General features: G+C 39.5%; 1 protein-coding gene across 2 annotated transcripts in view; it reads right to left on the bottom strand.

Annotated features, from left to right (window-relative positions):
* The window catches only part of Ascc1 (activating signal cointegrator 1 complex subunit 1), a 98,484-nt gene that overhangs the window by 69,520 nt on the left and 6,837 nt on the right, over positions 1–22,127 (bottom strand). For both annotated transcript variants that reach the window (XM_042690234.1, XM_042690235.1), the window contains exons 4-5: positions 21,126–21,223; positions 15,157–15,335 (exon numbers count right to left, since the gene is read on the bottom strand). In XM_042690234.1, the coding sequence (XP_042546168.1) occupies positions 15,157–15,335; positions 21,126–21,223 (277 nt within the window). The remainder of the gene's footprint in view (positions 1–15,156; positions 15,336–21,125; positions 21,224–22,127) is intronic.

Raw genomic sequence — 22,127 nt, 5'->3', positions numbered from 1 at the left:
GTAGACTGAAAAAAAAAAAAAAAAAAAAGAGGACAAGACTATTGGTTACCTGTAAGAAACATAACTCACTAGCAAAGACAGGCTTAAAGAGAAAGAATGAAAAAAATCCCAAGTAAATGAAGCCCAAAGAAAGGAACACACTCTTACCTGACAAAACAGACTTCAAATCAAAATTAGTCCGAAAAGACAAAAAAGGTAACTTCATATTGATAAAACATACATACCAACTCAGTGAGTGCACCCAGTTTCATAAAATAAACACTACTAGACGTGAAATAGAGGTAGATAGATCTCAACATTTACAAATGTCAATTTTAATACCCTACTCTCACTAACAGAGAGGTTATCCAAACAACAAAAGAACTTAAGAATGACAATACAGATCAACTGGCATCTACAGAATATTTTATCCAATAGTCACAGAATATATGTTCTTCTCAGAAGCCCACAAAACTTTCTCCAAAATAGATTATATTTGGGGAAAGAAAGCAACACGTAATATATGAAAACAGAATTAACTTTTTATATTTTATCAGACTACAATGAAATAAAATTAAAGTCAACAGCAAAAAAGTATGTAAAAAATATACAGACACATTGAAGCTGAATAATATATAGCTGTATTTCTGAAGTGAAGCAACTCAATCATTTGTATGATCTTTTTAACGTTTTCTTGATTTGCAAGTATTTTGTTTTTATAAACAAAGTAGATTTTTACATCTATATTCATAAAGCAAGTTTGTTTTTTTTTTGGGGGGGGGGTCCGGTGGTGGGGCCTGAACTCTGGGCCTGGGCGCTGTCCCTCAGCTCTTCAGCTCAAGGCTAGCGCTCTACCACTTAAGCCACAGTGCCACTTCTGGCTTTTTTTTTTTTGCTTATGTGGTGCTGAGGAATTGAACTCAGGGCCTCATGCATGCAAGGCAAGCACTCTACCACTGAGCCACCTTCCCAGCCCAGCAAATTCTTTTTTTGATGAGTCCTTATTTGATTGATATCAGGGTAATATTCTCCAGAATAAGTTGGTATTATAAGCTACTGAGTTTGTGATACTTTGTTCAGCATCAATATGGAATGAATACAGGAAATCATTTTAAATTTATGGAAAGATTGTGACTCATAGTACATTAGTACCCTCTACTTAAATGCATGTCTTGTTAATATTTAATTCTATGTAGTTTTTTATTCTTTTTTTCTTTCTTTTTAAACTAGTCTAGTTTTTAAACACAGTAACTACAGAGTTCTCAATAAATTGAATATTAATAGTTTTACCTAATTTATTGTAAACATTATAATGTTGTTAATCAATTCAATAATGGCCGTGGTTTCAGTTTCCTCACTTTAGTATATGATCAGGCAGGCCTGGGTCAGGTTTTGTGTTGAGTTATTATGTCTGAAGATCAAACAAGCAGAGATTATATTTTCTAGGCAAAACTGATATCTTGCTGTTCTCTCTCTCTCTCTCTCTCTCTCTCTCTATATATATATATATATATATGATGGATTCATCATTTGATACATTATTGTGAAGTGATGGAAAGTGAGGTCTGGTTGGAGGCAATAGGTCACTGGGGCCTGCATTTGAGGAGTACATTGTCCCTTGCCCTTCTGTCTTTCCCTTTTCTGTGTCTCTCAGCTGTCGTGAGGCTTGCTCTACCATGATGCTCTGCCTCACCACAGCCTACAGCAATGGACCAAGTGGCCATGACTGAAATTGTAAAAACTGTGGGCTAAATCTTTCCTCCCTTGTTTCTGTGAGGTATTTTGAAACAGGGACAGAAAAGCTGAATACACCTTACCTCACCCTTCAGGAACCACTTCAGTCAACTTGAGTTCACTTGCTCAGAAAATACTGAGACAAGGAAACAAATGCATAGGATACAGCAGAACAGGACACACAGCAGATGTAATACCTAAAGGTCACACAATCTGAAGTCTTAAGAGGAATTTGGGGAACAAGTTCAAATAGTCTTTAACTCTATTGGAACTTTACAAGTAACCTTACTAGACCGTCTCTTAATGAACAGGAAAATATCCTAAATGTTCCACTGCTTAGCAATGCCATTATCTAAACTTAATGTGGAATCAAATAATTTTTATGGCATCAGTCTCTAGAGCCACCATTTCTCTCTGCTCAGGATATATCATAGTCCTACCACAAGCTTGTTCATTGAAAAAGATCAACATCAAATTCTTTGCTCAGGGGTTTACCTACATTGGGCCCCACTCCAGGTTTGCCATTACTTGGAGCTGGAACTATTTTGCTCCATTAGCTTGGCCACCCAGGCTGGCGCCTGAACTTCTAATGGTATTGACCTTCCACCCAGAAGGGAGAGTGAAGGGTAAAGTAACAGTAATTTCCTGAGGCAGTTTTATCTAGATAGAAATAAACATGCTTCTCTCTGGCTAAGTTACAACTTCTCCCAGCCTCAGTTTCTTTATGTGTTAAATAAGGTCTCATCGAAGGAGAAAAAAGCATACAGAAGCTACTTCCAAGTTCAAAATTCAAAGGTCAATGCCCTGAATATGCAGACCCAGTATAAGACCAGACCCAGTACAAGACCTGAGTCTTCTCTAGTTAACTGAAGTTTGGGACTCGGCACTAATGATCACCACATAGCACTACAGTCTCTTCACCAATTTCATTTTTTGGGGGGCGGAGGGAGGGGTCTGGTCGTGGGGCCAGAACTCTGGGCCTGGGCGCTGTCCCTCAGCTCTTCACCCAAGGCTAGTACTCTACCACTTGGGCCACAGCGCCACTTCCGGCTTTCTTTTTGCTTATATGGTGCTGAGGAATCGAACCGAGGGCCTCATGCATGCAAGGCAAGCGCACTATCACTGAGCCACCTTCCCAGCCCACCAATTTCATTTTTAATCCAGCATTGCAGGATCCCCTGAAGCAGAACTGCTGGCAATGGAGCTCTAAAAACATCAAACACAGAGGGTAGGGGAACATGTAAAACTGTAATCCCAGCTACTCAAGAGGCAGACTGGGAGGATCAAGGATCAAAGTTCACAATCAATTTTGGCAAGAAAAAAGAGCTCCATCTCAACCAAGAAGTTGGGCATAGAAGATCATGCCTCTGGGCTGGGAAGGTGGCTCAGTGGTAGAGCGCTTGCCTTGCATGCATGAGGCCCTGGGTTCGAATCCTCAGCACCACATAAGAAAAAAGCCAGAAGTGGCACTGTGGCTCAAGTGGTAGAGCGTTAGCCTTGTGCTGAAGAGCTGAGGGACAGCGCCCAGGCCCAGAGTTCAAGCCCCAGGACCGGACCAAAAAAAAAAAAAAGATCATGCCTCTAATTTGAACTACACAAGAGACCTCAGTAGGAAGAATGAGGTCTAAGACTGGTCATAGCAAAAGGAGTGGAGGTGTGACTCAAGTGGTACAAAACTTGCCTAACAAATGCAAACCAGAGTACCACAAAAAATTAAATAGTTTATTCACAATAATAAATAAATATTTGGAACAGGAAAAAAATTAAATAGTTTAAAAACTGAAAAATCATTTTAATCCTATGTGAGATGTAAAGATGGTGGTTTGAAGCCAGCCCAGGCAGAAAGCTCATGAGATTATCTCCAATTAACAACCAAAAAAGTGGGAAGTGGAACTGGCTCAAATGGTAGATTTTTAGCCTTCAGCAAAAGCTCAGGGACAATACCTAGGCAATGAGTTCAAGCCCCAGAACAGTCACAAAACAATTTTAAAAAGGTCTAGGAAGGTGGCTCAGTGGTAGAGCGCTTGCCTTGCATGCATTAGGGCCTGGGTTCAATTCCTCAGCACCACATAAGCAAAAAAAGAAAAAAGCTGGAAGTGGGGCTGTGGCTCAAGTGGTAGAGCGCTAGCCTTGAGCTGAAGAGCTGAGGGACAGCACCCAGGCCCAGAGTTCAGGCCCCACGACCGGACCAAAAATAAATAAATAAATAAATAAATGAATGAAAAAGAAAAGAAAAGAAAAAAAGTCAAGCTTGGAGGAAAGGTCCATAGAGAGTAGGATGGATTACTCCCATAAGCATTCTGACTACTTCCTTAAAGCTCCTTTCCACACAGATAGGACCTAATGTAAGTGCATCTGACAGAGCTGTCAGCAAGTGAAAGAGAAGCCTCTCTTCAGACTTGGAGTGTAAGGTCACGCTTCATTACATGACCATTCAGGAAAGAACTCCATGGAATCTGATCTAAATGTGTAGCACCTAGAGTGTAAATAATTTATAGCACTCTGCTTGACAATATATGCTGATTACCAGACACAAAATACTCAAGTTATGCACATCGACCTCATCTTTTAGGAGCTACAGTTTCAAATTCTAACTCTTCCTCTTTTCATCAGGCTGTTGTCAAACAAGTCAATTCACTTTCCTCTCTGTAAAATAAGAGAGATGGTCTATTTACCTTTAATCAAAGGTCCTACAAATTATTTTATGTTGGGCTGGGAAGGTGGCTCGGTGAGTGCTTGCCTTGCATGCCTGAGGCCCTGGGTTCAATTCCTCAGCACTACATAAACAAAAAGAAAAAAAGCCGGAAGTGGTGCTGTGGCTCAAGTGGTAGAGCGCTAGCCTTGAGCTAAAGAGTTGAGGGACAGTGCCCAGGCCCAGAGTTCAGGCCCCACGACCGGACCAAAAAAAAAAAAATTATTTTATGTTATCCATGAAACCTATAAGTATGTCCTAACAAAAAACAGGTTTGGGGCTGGGAAGGTGGCTCAGTGGTAGAATGCTTGCCTTGCATGCATGAGGCCCCCAGTTCAATTCCTCAGCACCACATAAGCAGAAAAAGCCAGAAGTGGGGCTGAGGCTCAGTGGTAGAGCACTAATCTACAGCTGAAGAGCTGAGGGACAGCGCCCAGGGCCAGAGTTCAGGCCCTACGACCAACAAAAAAAAAACAAGCTGGGTGCCGGTGGCTCTACACAGGAGGCTGAGATCTGAGGATCGTGGTTCAAAGCCAATCTGGGCAGGAAAGTCCATGAGACTCTGATCTCCAATAAACCACTAGTAAACCGGAAGTGGCACTGTAGCTCAAGGGGTAGAATGCTCGCCTTGAGTCCTTGAGCTGAAGAGCACAGGGATAGTGCCCAAGCCGAGTTCAAGCCCCACAACCGACAAAAAACAAAACAAAAAACAGATTTGTGTGAAAGACTGGGCAGTTCACTTCCATTTAATCACTTCTGAGAAAGTGATAAACCTCACTAACATATACAAAAGTTATTCAAATAAGCAAAGTGGTAAAAAAAGCATCTGGCTTTGCCAACAGACAAGCCCAGGTTCAAGTTCTAATTCTGGTATCTATCAACAGCCTGACCTGGAGCAAGTGGCTGTCTTGTTACTGCTCAGAGAGCAACCCGCATCATCTATAAAACAGACAATACTCATCAGGGTTCTGTTAAGAGGATCAAACTCTGGCAAGCCTCCTCCTCTTCTTGCAATTTACATGACTATGCAACACTAAACAGATACTGTCTGTATCTGCTCTCCCTTTTAAAGCTGTACTGGAAGCTAAATTAGGCTCTGCTGAGTCATTTCCATTATTCTTTAAGATTGTTCAGAAAAGCTGACTTTCATTAGAGTCTCTATGTGTTATTAATGAAATACCTTTTTCTCTGGCTTAAAAATTCTATCTATTTGGATATGATGACAAAAAAAAAAGTAAAAGAGGATTTTTAACAAATATTCAAGCATCAGTTTTTATAATGACCAGAGAAAAGAACTTTCTCATGAATTGTTTAAAGGTTTATCCATTCAAGAGAAGTGGAAAGCATCTCCTTCCCTAAAAGAAGCACCACTTACTTTCTGTGAATCTACTCTTCTCAAAGCTGCTTTGAGAAGCTTGAACGCATGAGCAAGCAGTGAAGTTACCAACCTACATTTACTCTCCTAAAATAGACTCTGAGGGGGGAGCTGGGGGGGGGGGGGGAGGTGTGTAGCGGAGGAGGTGGGAGGGAAAGGATGGTAGGGGAAAAACAAAGGAGGAGGCAACAATGCTGGATAAGAAATGTACTCCTTACCTTGCTCATGTAACTATAACCCCTCTGTATAGTATTTTCACAATAAAAAGCTTAATTAAAAAAAAAAACAGACACCAATTACTATAATTTTGTGAAGGATACAACCAAGATAGATCCTCAGTTGGTTTTGTTTTGTTTTTTTTTTCAGTGTTGAGAATTGAACCCATGACTAGGCAGGCAGCCCACCACTAAACTACATCCCCAGATCCTCAGCTACCACCTGATATAATTCTTTCCCCTCCATGCTATAATCCATAGGCTTCTTACACATCCTGTTTGCTTTAACAATACTTAGAACCACGTCTACCACTTACTATACATTAGCTATATACCATATTCTTCCCTAAACACTTTAAATTTAACTCTCTCTTCCTAGAAATACCCACTTTACAGGAAGCTCTGAAATCTCTGAAATATATCCCCTCCTGAATTGCCACAGACCCTTAATGCTTTCAATAGACTGTAACAATACTTTTGATACCCAACTCTACTATCCCTTGTCCTAATTCATAATGTATCCTCCAAACCACCTTCACCATTATTTCTCTACAATACTATATTCCATCACCTTAGTCGCTGCTTAAAATCTTTACTAGTTCCTTACAATCTATAGGAAATGTTCAAATATACAGCCTTTCAAAACCTAGAAGCCACTTAACCTTACTACTCTTTTAAGTCCTACTTCCTGCCTGTCTACCCACTTTCCAGTCTGACGAACCTTCTCACCTCCCTTGAACACCTCACAAGTGCCAGGTCCTCTGCCCACAATCACCATCACCCTCAATTGGACTGGCACAAATTTCTCCCCTTCTTTCAAGACTGGGTGGTTTCACGTCCTTTAGTGAGATATCACTAGAACCTCTCCTCCGGTGCCCACTGCACTGCCCTCATCTTCTAGCACTTACCTCACTGCATTCTATTTCTGGGAGAAGTCTGTTTTCCTCACTAAGGGAAGAGACCACTGTTAGTATATATACATAGCCTATGACTATGTATAATACATGTATACTAGTACATCTACTGCGTATATGGTAGGCATTTAACAAACTATATGAATATAAGAAATCATCTACCAACTCTATCTATATGAAAACACCAACTACTATCTTTATCCAAGTAGTAAAACTACATGATGAATCTTGTAAACATCTCTTCTTATTTTCCTATCAACATCACAATTCAGGGATTTACAATTTTTCCTATACCCAGACAATTATACTATATTGATTCTAAATTAGATCACAAAATAACTACAAACACTCTAATGGCCCTTTATAAAGAATTCTAAATTATATGTTAAGTTAAAACAAACTAAACCCCAGGAATCAACAATCCAATTAATAAATGGACAAAGGAGCAATATACTTTTCTGAAGAAGTAAATACGGCCAATAAACACATGAAGAAATGCTTAACATCCCTGGCCATAAGGAAATGCAAATCAAAACAACATTAAGATTCCATCATCAAGGCTATCATCAAGAATACAAATAAATAACAAATACTGGTGAGCATACAGGGAAAAAGGAACCCTAATTCACCACCAATGGGAATATAAATTAGTGCAACCACTATGGAAATTAGTATGGAGATTCCTCAAAAAAACTAAACATAAAAATAGTCTATGATCAGCATTTATCTGAAGGACTGCATAATATGATATAATAAAGGCACCTACACTGCAGCACAGTTCACAACAGCCAAGTTACAGATGTCCCACAACAGATGAATGGATCAAAAGATAGATAGATACATACACATTCACACACACACACACACACACACACACACACACACACACACACACACACACACAAAATGGGAATTTTATGCAGCTATCAGGAAGAACAAATCACGTCATTTGCAGGAAAATAAAAACATGTGGAAAAATAATAAGTGAAATAAGCCAGGTCCAGAAGGATACAAGTTGCATTTTTTTTTATTGTGAGAATACCATACAGAGGAGGGAAGTTGCATACTTTCTTTCCTACAACCTTTCAGGTAAATACACACAAGGGCATATGTTTAATATACTGTCAAATTAACTGAAGTATAGTATATGGAGTAAAATTCTATACAAGTAAACAAAAAAATGAGTTTAACAAAATGACTATCAGTCAGTTTGACTGAATGGGAAAGGGGGCTAATAGGAAGGAGGGTAGATGAATGAAAAAGGAACAGGGGACAGATATAGTCATAATACTCCATACACATGAAAAAAAGGAAGTGAGAAATATATGACAGGAAAAAGGTAGGAGAATGATGAAAGGAGTGACTCTGATCAAGAAGCCCTGACACATCAATGGACATTAAATTGTGAAGTAAACGTGATAATGGTTATACTGCAGGATCAACTGGTCATGTTAAAATGTAACCCACTTGCACAACTATTTAAAGATAAATAAATGATATGCTAAAGTTTTTACATATAATTTTCTTCTTCAGTGACTAATCCTCTCTAGAAAAAAACTAATGCTAACTGGGAAAGTGGTAAGAACCCAGATCCATTAGCCATCTCTGCCTGTGTCAGCCTTCACACCACAACATGAGCAGAACTGTGTTGTCTATGGAGCTATAACCTATTCAGATTCTCTAGGCAGCCCAAGAAATTCCCTGTTGCTTCTGACAGATCTATAAGCCTTCAGAATGCCTCACTTCAGTTTTGAATTACCATTTTTTCATTACTAATGTGCCTTCTCTGCTGGACCCTGCTGTGAGATAAAGTGGAATTATAGCAGCAATACCAGTATAGAATGATTGAGAGATATACAGAGTAGTAATATACTTCTTGAACTCCAGACAGCAAGGCATCTTTGAATCTTAATGTGAGAGAGAAAAGTGGGGAAAAAAATAAGGAGCAGTTGATCTGTATATCACATAGATGAGAAATGCCTTACTACATCTGTGAGCAGCTAAATCCCACATTAAACACCCAGGCTTAGGGAGCTCAAGCACAGGGATGATGGTGATATCTGTAGTCAAACAGCATTTCTTCCATAACTGATGAGTACAAAGGAAGGTAATGTCAGGAAATGCTATTCTAAAAGGTCAATTCAGTTTCTTTGAGGGGGTGGGGGGGTGTCAAGGGTGAGGTCAAGGATAAGCCTGCTACTAAAAAAGAGGAAAAAGAGGTCAGCTATTTTAAAGAAAGAAAGGAGACATTCAAGAAAGGGTGATGGAAGACAGAATGAGATCTAGGTACAGCAAAGCTATCTTATTGTACCAAAAATGTGACCTTCACAACAGTGTTTCGGTTTTGTTTTTTGTGGTACTAATCTTACACAGAAAAATTAGTGTGACTAATCCTATACAGTGTCTCCTTTATATAATTCTATATAATGCCTCTACCATTTGAACCCCCAGCCCTTTACAACAGTTTTTAATGATAAACATCAATAGCTGTACTAGGCAAAATTCTCAGAATGACCTCCAATCACCCTTTACCCTGGTATAATTCAACTTCTCCAATTATAAGATTGCTTATGCCATCTTCATATATAATTTAAGTGCATTTTGAAATTATTTATCCTCCACCTTTCTTTTTCCCTCTCCTCTCTTCTCATCCTCTGAATAATCCCATAGTTAGAATCATGTTCTATGTAACATATATGTGTGTATATATGTGTATATAATTATGCACATATCCATGAATCCATATGTATTTTAGGTCTAGTTTTCCCATTTGAGCAAGAACATGTATTTGGCTTTTTGAGCTTGTCTTGTCTTGCTCAACGTAATGATCTCCAAATTACATCAACTTTCCTGCAAATGACATGATTTCATTTTTCTTTATTATGATGTAATATTTGGTATATTTATACCATATCTTCTTATCCATTCATTAGCTGTCAGATATGGCAGATGTTGATAACATGCAGGCATCTTTCTTAATGATTTAAACTCCTTTGGACATATGCTTGAGTGGTATAGTGAGATCGTACAGTATATTTCTATTCTTGTGTGTGTGTGACAGTCCTGGGAGCTTCAACTCATTGCTTGGGTGCTGTCCCTGAGCATTTTTGCTCAAGGCTAGCACTCTACCACTTGAGCCACACCTCTACTTCTGGCATTTTTGGTGATTAACTGGAGATAAAGAGTCTCACAGACTTTCCTCTCTGGGCCAGTTTCAAACTGCAATCCTCAGATCTCAGCCTCCTGAGTAGCTTGAATTACAGATGTGAGCCATTGCGCCCAGTTATTGTTGTTTTGTTGGTCAGTCATGGGGCTTGAACTCAGGGCCTGGACGCTGTCTTTGAGCTTTTTTGCATAAGGCTAACGCTCTACTACTGTGAGACACAGGATCATTTTCGGTTTTCTAATGGTCAATTGGAGATAACAGTCTCATGGACTTTGCTGACCAGGCTAGCTTCGAACTACGATCCTCATATCTCAGTCTTCTGAGTAGCTAGGATTATAGGCATGAGCCACTGGCACCCATCACTGGGCCCAGCTTGGTAGGTCTATTTTTCAGGTTTTTGAGGACCCTCCATACTGGTTGTACCAGTTCACATTCCTACCATCAATATATAAGAGTTCCCTCTCTGATTATGAATGGAAGCTATAAATGTGACATCTGCCCTCTAATCACATTAGTTGCTGCAGCTGACCTTAAAAGAAACTAAAACCACTGAGCTCTTTTAATAGGTGGGTCAAGTCGAAGACAAAGCATAAGAAGATTCTGATGGAAGTCAGGGCTACACACATGAAGGAAATGGTGACTCCATACCTACAGCCAAAATAAGAACATAAATTCTGCCAACCCTGAATGAACTGGAAAGTGATTTTTTTTCTTTTTTCTTTTTTTTGCCAGTCGTGGGGCCTGAACTTTGGGCCTGGGCTCAAGGCTAACACTCTACCACTTGAGCCACAACACCACTTCCAGCTTTTTATGCTTATGTAGTACCGAGGAATCGAACCCAAGGCCTCATGCATGCAAGGCAAGCACTCTACCACTGAGCTACCTTCCCAGCCCTTGCAAGTGATTCTTTACCAAAGCCTCCAAGTTTATCTACTACCAGGCTGCCTGTCTGTCACTTTCAATTAAGCTTTGTAAGACCTCAGGTTCAGTCCACTAGTTCTAATGACCTACAGAATTACAGAACTAGAACACAACTGTGAGATGATAAATGAAGCTGCAAGAAATGTGGTAATTTATTATACAGCATCAGAATACTCATAGGATAAGACACAAGAGCAAATTATAAACTCATATTCCAACAGAACCTTTCATCCCAGAATTCCCAAAAGCACTAACATATTTAATATAAGCTATAAAAGAGGATAAAATCATTTGTCAAAAAACAAAACTTAATCATAATTTTAGAGGAGTTTCACCTTTTAATGGCACCTAACCTGTATGACAACTTTTTTAACAATTGAGAAATACGATATGCTTTGAATTGAAATATCCAAGCAAAAGTGGACAGCTCCACTACACTTGTAAATGATCAAATTACCTAATTCCAACCAAAGTTGATCCTGTGTGAAAATACATGCTGAAAAACTAGTGTAGTTGGGGGCTGGGAAGGTGGCTGAGTGGTAGAGCGCTTGCCTTGCATGTATGAGGCCCTGGGTTCGATTCCTCAGCTCCACATAAGCAAAGAAGAAAAAAGCCGGAAGTGGCTCTGTGGCTCAAGTGGTAGAGCGCTAGCCTTGAGCTGAAGAGCTGTGGGACAGCGCCCAGGCCCAGAGTTCAGGCCCCACGACCGGACCCAAAAAAAAAAAAAAAAAAAAAAAAAAAAACTAGTGTAGTTGGTGGTTCATACCTATAATCCCAACTACTCAAGAGTTGGGAGATTGACGGGGCTGGGAAGGTGGCTCAGTGGTAGAGTGCTTGCCTTGCATGCATGAGGCCCTTGGTTCGATTCCTCAGCACCACATAAACAGAAAAAGCCGGAAGTGGCGCTGTGGCTCAAGCGGTAGAGCGCTCGCCTTGAGCTGAAGAGCTGAGGGACAGCGCCTAGGCCCAGAGTTCAGGTCCACGACCAGCAAAAAAAAAAAAAAAAAAAAAGAGTTGGGAGATTGAGAAGATACATTCAAGGCCAGTCCAGGGAAAGTTAGCAAGATCTCATTTTCAACAAACAAACAAGCCATGAGTGATGGTTCATACTTATCTTAGCTACTCAGAAGGCATATGTAAGGGGCCGGGAAGGTGGCTCAGTGGTAGAGTGCTTGCCTTGCATGACTGAGGCCCTGGGTTCCATTCCTCAGCACCACATAAGCAGAAAAAGCCGGAAGTGGCACTGTGGCTCCAGTGGTAGAGCGCTAGCCTTGAGCTGAAGAGCTGAGGGCCAGTGCTCAGGCTCAGAGTTCAGGCCCATGACCGGACCCGCCCCCCCCCCCCCAAAAAAAGAAGGCTTACATAAAATAAGCTCTGTTCTTAATAATTCATGGTAGCACACATATGTATTCCCAGCTACACAGGAGGCTGAGGCAGGATTGCTTGAGCCCAGAAGTTAAAGACCAGCCTGGGCAACCAACATAGTAAGCTCCTGTCTCACAGAAAAAAGAAAAGAAAAAGGATATCTGTTATTTTCCTGTGGTTTAGGTAAAGGAATGCTAAGACCATCTCTATTCTAGAGTGATGAAATTCATCAGAGATGTCAAATGAGTTTTAGAGGAACCAAACAGGAGTGAATAGTCTGTGAAGAAACAACTGCTACCTCCTTGAACAGGAATGTGGTATGTTCTTCAAAGCTTCTAAAAGGAACTCGCCTAAATTGCAGTTATAAATGCGGAGTACTACTGCAAAGTGCCTGCAGGCTTTTATAGCCTGCCACTCTGACATCAGAATAAAACTCACTAAAAATTTCTTCCCTATAATATAGATAATGGTCCCTTTCTTATTTCCTCTTTTATACTAGGTTTATTTCCTGCTGATATCAGGCCTGATTTAAAAGCAGGAAGGAGGCTATGTCAGTATGCAGTCTCCCTGAAAGCAGGAAGTACTTGACTGATTAAGGCCAGTATGACATTCATAGTGGACAGTTTCATTTTGACTGAATTAAAAGAACCTTTCCAATATTTGCTCCATTAGCATATGCCAGCAGCCAAAAAACAAGGAAATGAAAAAGTACATTCCTCATCACCAAGAGAAAAAGGATTCATACTCACCTCACACTGATAAGTAGCAATTAGACTTGAACAATGGAGATACACGAAAAAAATCTAAACTGGAATATACCCCACTCCAGTTTGAGGGGGAAGACGTTAAGCAATAGGTAAATGTAAACATAGCGTGTTTACATGGAGTGTTTTGTTCATACTGAGCAACCTATTGATCCCTTGGGCTGAAACAATCAGCTATACAGACACATACAGACACACACACACACACACACACACACACACACACACACACACTCAAAATACATCATCCTGTCTAGTTATAGAAAAGAAAGAAGAGGTTTCTAGGATATAGGATCCTGTTCAAGCTGGTTGGGAGTGACCAAAAGTCACCTTTGGATCAGTAACATGTCTTATTTATTTATTTGTTTGTTTATTTATTTATTGTCAGTCATGGGGCTTTAACTCTGGGCTTGGGCCAGAGATAGATAGAAAGATAGATAGATAGATAGATAGATAGATAGATAGATAGATAGATAGATAGATAGATAGATAGATAGATAAAAGAAGCTGGGCATATAGGTTCACATTATAACTGGCTTGGACCAGAGTTTTATATATATATACATATATATATATATATAAAAGAAGCTTGGCATATAGGTTCACATTTGTAATTCAAGCTACTCAGATGCCTGAGATCTGGAGGATCAGGATTTGATGCTAGCCCAGGCAGAGAAATTCATTAGACTGCATCTCCAAAAAAACTAGCAAACAGCCATGCTGGAGACATGGCTTAAGTGGTTCTAGAACATCAGGCTAGCAAGAAAACCAGGCAAGTATGATGTCCTGAGCTAAAATCCCAAAAATGGTAAAAAAATAAAAATAAAAAATAAAAAAATAAAAGGTTTATTTTTCCTGGTCCTTGGACTTGAAGTCAGGGCCTGAGCACTATCCCTGAGCTTTTTCTTTCAAGGCTGGTACTATATCACTTGACCCACAGCTATAGTTCTAGCTTTTTTTTTTTTTTTGAAGTTAATTAGAGATAAGAATCTTATGGATGGGGCTGGGAAGGTGGCTCAGTGGTAGAGCGCTTGCCTTGCATGCATGAGGCCCTGGGTTCAATTCCTCAGCACCACATAAGCACAAATTTAAAGAAAAGCCAGAAGTGGCTAGTGGTAGAGCACTAGCCTTGAGCTGAAGAGCTGAGGGACAGCATCCATGCCCAGAGTTCGGGCCCCACGACCGGACCCAAAAAAAAAAAAAGAATCTCATGGACTTTCCTGCCCATGATGGCATCCAACCATGATCCTTAGATCTCAGCCTCCTGACTAGCTAGTTAGGATTACAGGCATGAACCACCAAAGCCCAACTCCAAAAAGAATTTTAAGATATATTTTCTTATCTAACATATTTGAAACTATCCTAACCACAGCACTTTACTATTTAAAAGTATGGTAATTCTATATGAAAATTTTTAATCCCACATGAGCATGGCTTCCTAGAAGCAGATCTTTAGGTAATGATATCTTATTAATATGCTATCCCTAAAAGGTATACAATAGTGTGTGTGTGTGTGTGTGTGTATATATATATATATATATATATATATATATACATATATATATAAAAAGATGGGTCCTACATCTTGAATTTGTTATTATTGGTTGCAGGGCTAGAACTCAAGGACTGGCCACTGTCCTTGAGGTTTTTAGCTCAAAGCTAGTGTTCTACCACTTTGAGCCACAGAGCCACTTCCAATTTTCCGGGGGGGGGGGGGGGGGGGGTGGTAATTGGAGATAACAATCTCATGGACCTTCCTACCCAGGCTGGCAGTAGCTAGGATTACAGACATGAGCCACCAGCACCCAGCAATGTCTTAAAATGTTTAAGATACAAAATATTATATACATATATACATATACATATATATTTATGGGTAGGTATGTCAATATTTTTTCTTATACAATATTATAAGAAACCATTAGAAACAGCTAACTTTTATGGTAGAAGAGATTTTCTTACTGTTTAAGTTATGAACCATTTTTACATGTTTTTTATATTTGACTTTTATTTTTTGGATTTGTTGCTTACCATGGAGCACTTCTCCAGTACTTCCTCCTGAAACTTCAGAAATCCTTCCTGAACCTCAACTTCATTGAGGAAAAAGGAAAGAAAGTGAGTAAAGGGCTGCTTTCTTCTAAAAGTGTGCAAAAGAACATCAATCCGAGTTCGGGCTGAAACCACACCATTCCGATGCTGGCCAGTGATCACTGCAAGCAAAGGAAAACAGGTTAACACATTCTAGGACTCCAGATGCTTTCAAAGGCAAATGCTTCATGATGTTTTCACCTCAAAGAAGCTATGAAGGTTCTAAGTGTGTACAAATCTGAATAGGGGTTGATACTGAGAAGAAAACTGCTAATTAATTCAGTCTATACAGAATGAAGATTAAAAATAGAGTATCTTTAAGACCAACTAATAGCCAAATGAGTTCAAAGTCTACAAAGCAGAGGAGGAGGGAAGAGGAGGGGATTCAAAGATTAACTGGGAGTCAGGCACTGGTGGCTCACATTTGTAATCCTAGCTACTCAGGAAGCTGAGATCTGAAAATCACAGTTTGAAGCCAGCCCAGGCAGGAAAGTCTGTGAGGCTATCATCTCTAATTAATCACCAGAAAACCGGAAGTGACAGAGCACTAGCCTTGAGTAAAAAAAAGTTCAAGGACAGCACCTGGGCCCTGAGTTCAGGCCTCACAACTAACAAAAGCAACAAAAAAGATCAACTCAGACCAAAAAAAAAAAAAAAAGAAGAAGAAGAAGGAAAGTAAAGCTATATCTATCTCTGTCTGAAATTAAAAATAGGATAAGGATAAGAAACTAAAGGGAACTGGGAAGGTGGCTCAGTAGTAGAATGCTTGCCTTGCATGCATAAGACCCTGGGTTCGATTCCTCAGCACCACATAAGCAGAAAAACCTGCAAGTGGCACTGTGTCTCAAGTGGTAGAGTGCTAGTCTTGAGCTGAAGAGCTGAGGGACAGCGCCAGGCCCAAGAGTTCAGGCCCCATGACTGACCCCCCCCCAAAAAAAAGAAAGAAAAAAGAAACTAAAGGGAAAAAGGCTTAAATTCCTGTTTGTTTCATTTCTGTCAAAGGCTACTACAAAAAATTAAATTTTTCCTTAAAAAGAGCATTTTTTTTAAAGAGCAAGATAATAAGATGCTTTTATTTTTCGAGGGCATAAGGGTATATACCTGAAATATCACACTCAGAAAGCTGATGCAAGAGCAGCCTGGGCTACACAGTGAGATCCTGTCTCAAAAGTAAGATAAAAATAAAGTCAGGCACCAGTGACTCAAGCCTGTAATACCAGTTACTTGGGAGGCAGAGATTGGGAGGATCAAGTTACAAGGCCAAAACATGGGTAAAATTTCCAAGACAAGTTGGGCGCAGGTGGCTCATGCCTGTAATCCTGGCTACCCAGGAGGCTGAGATCTGAGGATCACGGTTCAAAGCCAGATGTCCGTGAGACTCTTATCTCCAATAAACCACTAGAAAACACGAAGTGACACTGTGGCTCAAGTGATAGAGCACTCGCCTTGAGCTGAAGAGTGCAGGAACAGTGCCCAAGCTCAGAGTTCAAGCCCCACGAGCGACCAAAAGAAAAAAAAATGTCCAAGACATTTCATCAAACTAGTGACTAGGCACTAGTGACTAGACTAGGCCTATACCTGGCATCCCAGCTACATAGGAGAATAAACAGGAGGATCCAAGCCCAGGCCAGCCCTCGGCATAAAGGAAGATTCTACCTCAAATATAACCAGAGCAAAAAAAGGCTAGAGATATGGCTCAAGCAGTAATGTGTCTGCCTACCAAGTACAAAGCTGTAAGTCCAAATCCTAGTGCTGCCAAAAAAAAAACAAATTAAAATAAAATATAATACAAGATGCATTCATTTTTGTAACACAGAAAACTGAAATGAGTAGGTAAAAGGTGTTCAGAGACCAACTGGTCTCTGAAAAGTCAAAGTCTCAGGAAAAGTCAAAATTGATCAATGACTAAAGAACAAATACTAAGAATACCTAAGGGAAAGTTTTTATGTGGCATTTGTCTAAGAACTATAATAGGAAACCTACAAAAGTATTTATGTTGATTTTTTTTTTTTATTGGTAGTAGTGGTAGTGGTGCTGGGTAAGGAAGCCAGAGATTTGTGTATGCTAAAGCTGGTTCTCTACCATTGTGCTACATCCCCTTGTTAAATATTTTAAAAACTAGTTCCTTAACTACTGTGACAATCTCATTTATTAAGAGTCTTCTGATATTCCCTTACCTATGATATCCAAACAAGACAAAACCAAATCCTTGTCTGCAGGACAAATTAAAACCTACCAGGTTACTTTCTAATTTCTCTCCATTTTGGAGAGGCAAAATCAAATGAAGAAATAACAGCATAATACCTAATCCGATTGCTATCTTGATTTCACATGACAATTCAATTTATTGGCTAGGACCTATATATTTTATTTTTTTCATTTACATTATTTTCCTAGAAGATCTAGAAGTTATTTTATCCTCTTAGTTTTCAAATAAATCAATCCCACTAAATTCCTACTTTTTACTAATTGGGCATACTAGTTTTACACATTGCAACATTCCTGCTAAATAAAAATAGAATCTTTGTAACCTTCCTACCCTTTCTGGATAAGCTCTGGAATGACTCAAGTACCTTAAAATAACTAAGGTCAGGCCCATCAGCTGCACCAGACATTAATGAAAGTAAACTAAGCAACTCAAGGGCAGCAATGGGAGGGAGGGAATGAGAGAGAAAGAGGGAACATCTTACACTAAGCAAAAGGAAATAAATGTACATATCATCCGATTTGGAAGAAATAGTTGTACTATCAAAGTTCATATAGTTCATAAGCTTTATAGAGCATGATAGTGACAATTCACCTAATAAAGGTTAAAATGTGTTTGTGACTTTAGTTAAGTATCACTATCCCACAATACTGTGAAATTTATGTAATCACTTAATCTCATAAGAAATTTTTTTTAAAAATAACTAAGGTCTCCAAGTTTATAGCATGGTATAATTCATCTTTCTGCAATAAAAATTACATGTATTACGACAGACTTAAAAAATAAGGAAATAGCCAGGTGCCGGTGGCTCATGCCTGTAATCCTTGCTACTTAGGAAGCTGAGATCTGAGGAACGTGGTTCAAAGCCAGCTCAGGCAGGAAAGTCCACTCAGAAAACTGGAAGTGGTGCTGCAGCTCAAGTTGTAGAGCTCTAGCCTTGAGCTGAAGAGCTCAAGCTCTGACAGCGCCCAAGCCCAAAGCTCAAGCCCCCACAACCGACAAAAAAATGAGGAAATAGTATATGTTAATAGACTAGTTAGTAAAAGTCAATCTATCATTATAACATAAACTTCCCTTATTTATCTTATATATAATTTCTGCAAACTCATTTTTAAAAACATGTGTAGTTTTGGGCTGGGAAGTTGGCTCAGTGGTAAAGCGCTTGCCTTGCATGCCTGAGGCCCTGGGTTCGATTCCTCAGCACCACATAAGCAAAAAGACAAAAAGCCGGAAGTGGTGCTGTGGCTCAAGTGGTAGAGCGCTAGCCTTGAGCTGAAGAGCTGAGGGACAGCGCCCAGGCCCAGAGTTCAGGCCCCGCAACCGGACCCCCCCCCCCCAAAAAAAAAAAAAAAAATGTGTAGTTTTATAATCAGAAAAAAAGCTAGATACAGAAGCTATAATATAATTATAATCATTTCAAAATTTGTAATTTGAACTTTTTAAAAGCTTAAAGAAAAAAGTTTCTGTACTTAAAATTCTTTTTTTTTTTCAAAATGCTATTTTATTCATATATTACAAAAGCAAAACTTCATTTACAATATGATACCAGATATAGTTATTTCAACATTAAGCTGCTTTCTGGATCCCTAAATGATATAGTGTATTTTACAACTGTAATGCAAGAGTTATGCATTGAATACAAAATATGTTCTTTACATCAAAATACACATTAATGAAAAAAGTTCTAGAAAGCATACGCCCAAGACTAATGATAAAGTCTTTATCAGGGAATTTAGCTTTTAATAACATTTTTAATAACCCATTCATTTGACAAATACTTTTATAGAATGTAAAGTTTATCTTTATATTTTAGTAGTAATTCCCTTTGTCAAACAATTCTGCAGATAAACAGTAAATACTTATTTCTAAAACGAAATAGCAAGCTGGGCATAAGTAGCTCACGTCTGTAATCCTAGGTGCTACTCAGGAGGCTGAGATCTGAGGATTGTGGTTCAAAGCCAGACTAGATAGGACAGTATGTAAGACTCTTACAATTAATCACAGAAAAAGCTGGAAATGGCACTGTGGCTCAAAGGGTAGAACACTAACCTTGAGCAAAAGGAGCCCAGGGAGGGGCTGGGAAGGTGGCTCAGTGGTAGAGTGCTTGCCTTGCATGCATGAGGCCCTGGGTTCGATTCCTCAGCACCACATACACAGAAAAAGCTGGAAGTGGGTGCTATGGCTCAAGTGGTAGAGTGCTAGCCTTGAGCTGAAGAGCTCAGAACAGTGCCCAGGCCCAGAGTTCAAGCTCCATGACCAGATTAAAAAAAAAAAGGAGCCCAGGGACAGTGCCCAGGCCCAGAGTTCAAGCCCTAAAACCAGCAAAAATAAATAAATAGGTAAGTAAATAAATAAATAAAAATGAAATAGCATTGGAATTACCCAATGGAATTTTTCAAAGTAAAGTCTAGCCTTCAGTTGAATTTCAAGAAGTTGTAATTACATTACTACATTAGTAAAATCTGAAATAAAATCGTTCCCTGTTAATCTCTTAAAAGTTTCTTTAAAAATATTAGTGGAGATATATTATTTATCAATTTTTTAAAAATCTAAACTTAACCGGGTTGCCGGTGGCTCACACCTGTAATCCTAGCTACTCAGGAGGCTAAGATCTGAGGATCGTGGTTCAAAACCAGCCCGGGTAGGAAAGTCCATGAGACTCTTATCTCCAATAAACCACTAGAAAGGGGCTGGGAAGGTGGTTCAGTGGTAGAGCGCTTAAACCTTGCATGCCTCAGGCCCTGAGTTCGATTCCTCAGCACCACATAAGCAAAAAAGAAAAAAGCTGGAAGTGGCACTGTGACTCAAGTGGTAGAGCGCTAGCCTTGAGCTGAAGAGCTGAGGGACAGTGCCCAGGCCCAGAGTTCAGGCCCAACTACCGGACCCAAAAAAAAAAAAACACTAGAAAACAGGAAGTGGCGCTGTGGCTCAAGTGGTAGAGTGCTGGCCTTGAGCTGAAGAGCACAGGGACAGCGACCAAGCCCAGAGTTCAAGCCCCATGACCGACCAAAAAAAAAAATCTAAACTTATGCTCAATGAACAAAAATAAATTTCACTTCAGAACATTGCCTGTTAGCAGTAAAGTACTATAAATAGTGCATGTTAAACTTGCTTGACTCATTTCTATTAAATATTTGAGGAAAAATAAAATGAGAGGAATATATTCAATCGGTAAAGAAAACTGCACTCACAAATCTAATGAGCCAATTGCTTATTTCAGCAGGAACCTTTATATAATGTTGTTTAGAAGTTCTGATACTAGAATTTTCTGATATTACCAAAAGCCCAGGTATAGCTCTGTCACTATGGTGTCCAATATGGGCACCTATAGCTAGTTAAAGTTGAAAATCTGGCTCCTTTGTCACACTAACTAATCATGTGTCAAGTGCTCACAGTCACATGTGCTGGTGACACCTACTCTGGACTGGCAGGGACCGAAAACTTGTCTTTAAGCTATCCAAGCATACAAGAAATCTACTATACACTAAAATATGGAAGTCCTATTCCATCAGTGATGGTGAAGCTCAAAACCAGGACCAGGTCCTAAAGCCAAACCAGGTTGCCTACATCCTTTCTCATCTGGAAAATTAATTTGGTGGATCAAGATAGGAAAAAAGCTACATAATACCAGAGAACAAAGTCACTTAATGCTTCATCTGGGTTATTAACATGCAAAAGTAAATGTAAATTATAGATTGTGTCCCACCTATTTCTCCTTCTTGTCCAGGCTTAGGAATGCTAATAGATGTTTTAGTCTCCACTTCTATTTTCTTCTTAGTGTCTCCTCTTTTTCCAACTATATGCCTATAATGCGAAAAAAAATTAACAGAAGATTAAGTCAAAATGTTTCAAAATAAGGAACTCCACCATGTTTAAAAAAAAATTTTTTTTTGTCAGTCATGGGGCTTCAACTCTGGGCCTGGGCATTGTCCCTGAGCAATTCAGTTCAAGGCTAGCACTCTACCATTTGAGCCACAGCACCACTACCATTTTCTAGTGGTTAATTGGAGATAAGAGTCTCACGGACTTTTCTGCCCAAGCTGGCTTTGAACCACGACCCTCAGATCTCAGCCTCTTGAGTAGTTAGGATTACAGGTGTGAGCCAATAGCACCCAGCCCAAAATCTTTTTTTATCTCTAATATTGGAGTTTAGCCTCAGGCTCTTCTGCTTTTACTGAGATTTTTTTTTTTTTGCTCATGGTTGATGCTCAACTACTTGAGCCATACCTCCACTGGTTAATTGGAGGTATCTCAGTTTTGTCTGTTCGGATTGGCTTTGAACCTCAACCTTTATATCTCAGCCTCCTGAGTAGCTAAGATTATAAGTATGAGCCACTAGTGCCTGACTCATTTAAATCCCTTGTGCTTTAATAAAGCTCAGTGCTTTTGGAGAAAGTCACAAATCATCTAGCTGTACTATACTCACTAGCAAAGTAATGGCCTATAGCTAATTCAATGTGTAGATAGGATAACCGTTCCTAACACCTGTTTACTTCTCAAAATAAGATTCAAAGTCTGGGTCTACAGAGCAGCAAAAAGAAATCTGACACAGTTTCAGCACCCAATGGGTCTATAATTTGAAGACAACAAATTAATGTATCCATTTTGAAAAACAAACTATATTATGAATTCATCCTAAAAGAATTGCCCTTAGTTAATAAGAGAAAACAGCAGCCGGGCGCCGGTGGCTCACTCCTGTAATCCTAGC

Source organism: Dipodomys spectabilis, unplaced genomic scaffold, assembly GCF_019054845.1.
Source record: "Dipodomys spectabilis isolate Male_0828 unplaced genomic scaffold, ASM1905484v1 ptg000136l, whole genome shotgun sequence".
NCBI classification, from domain to species: domain Eukaryota; kingdom Metazoa; phylum Chordata; class Mammalia; order Rodentia; family Heteromyidae; genus Dipodomys; species Dipodomys spectabilis.
This window is presented reverse-complemented; position numbering and strand designations above follow the sequence as displayed.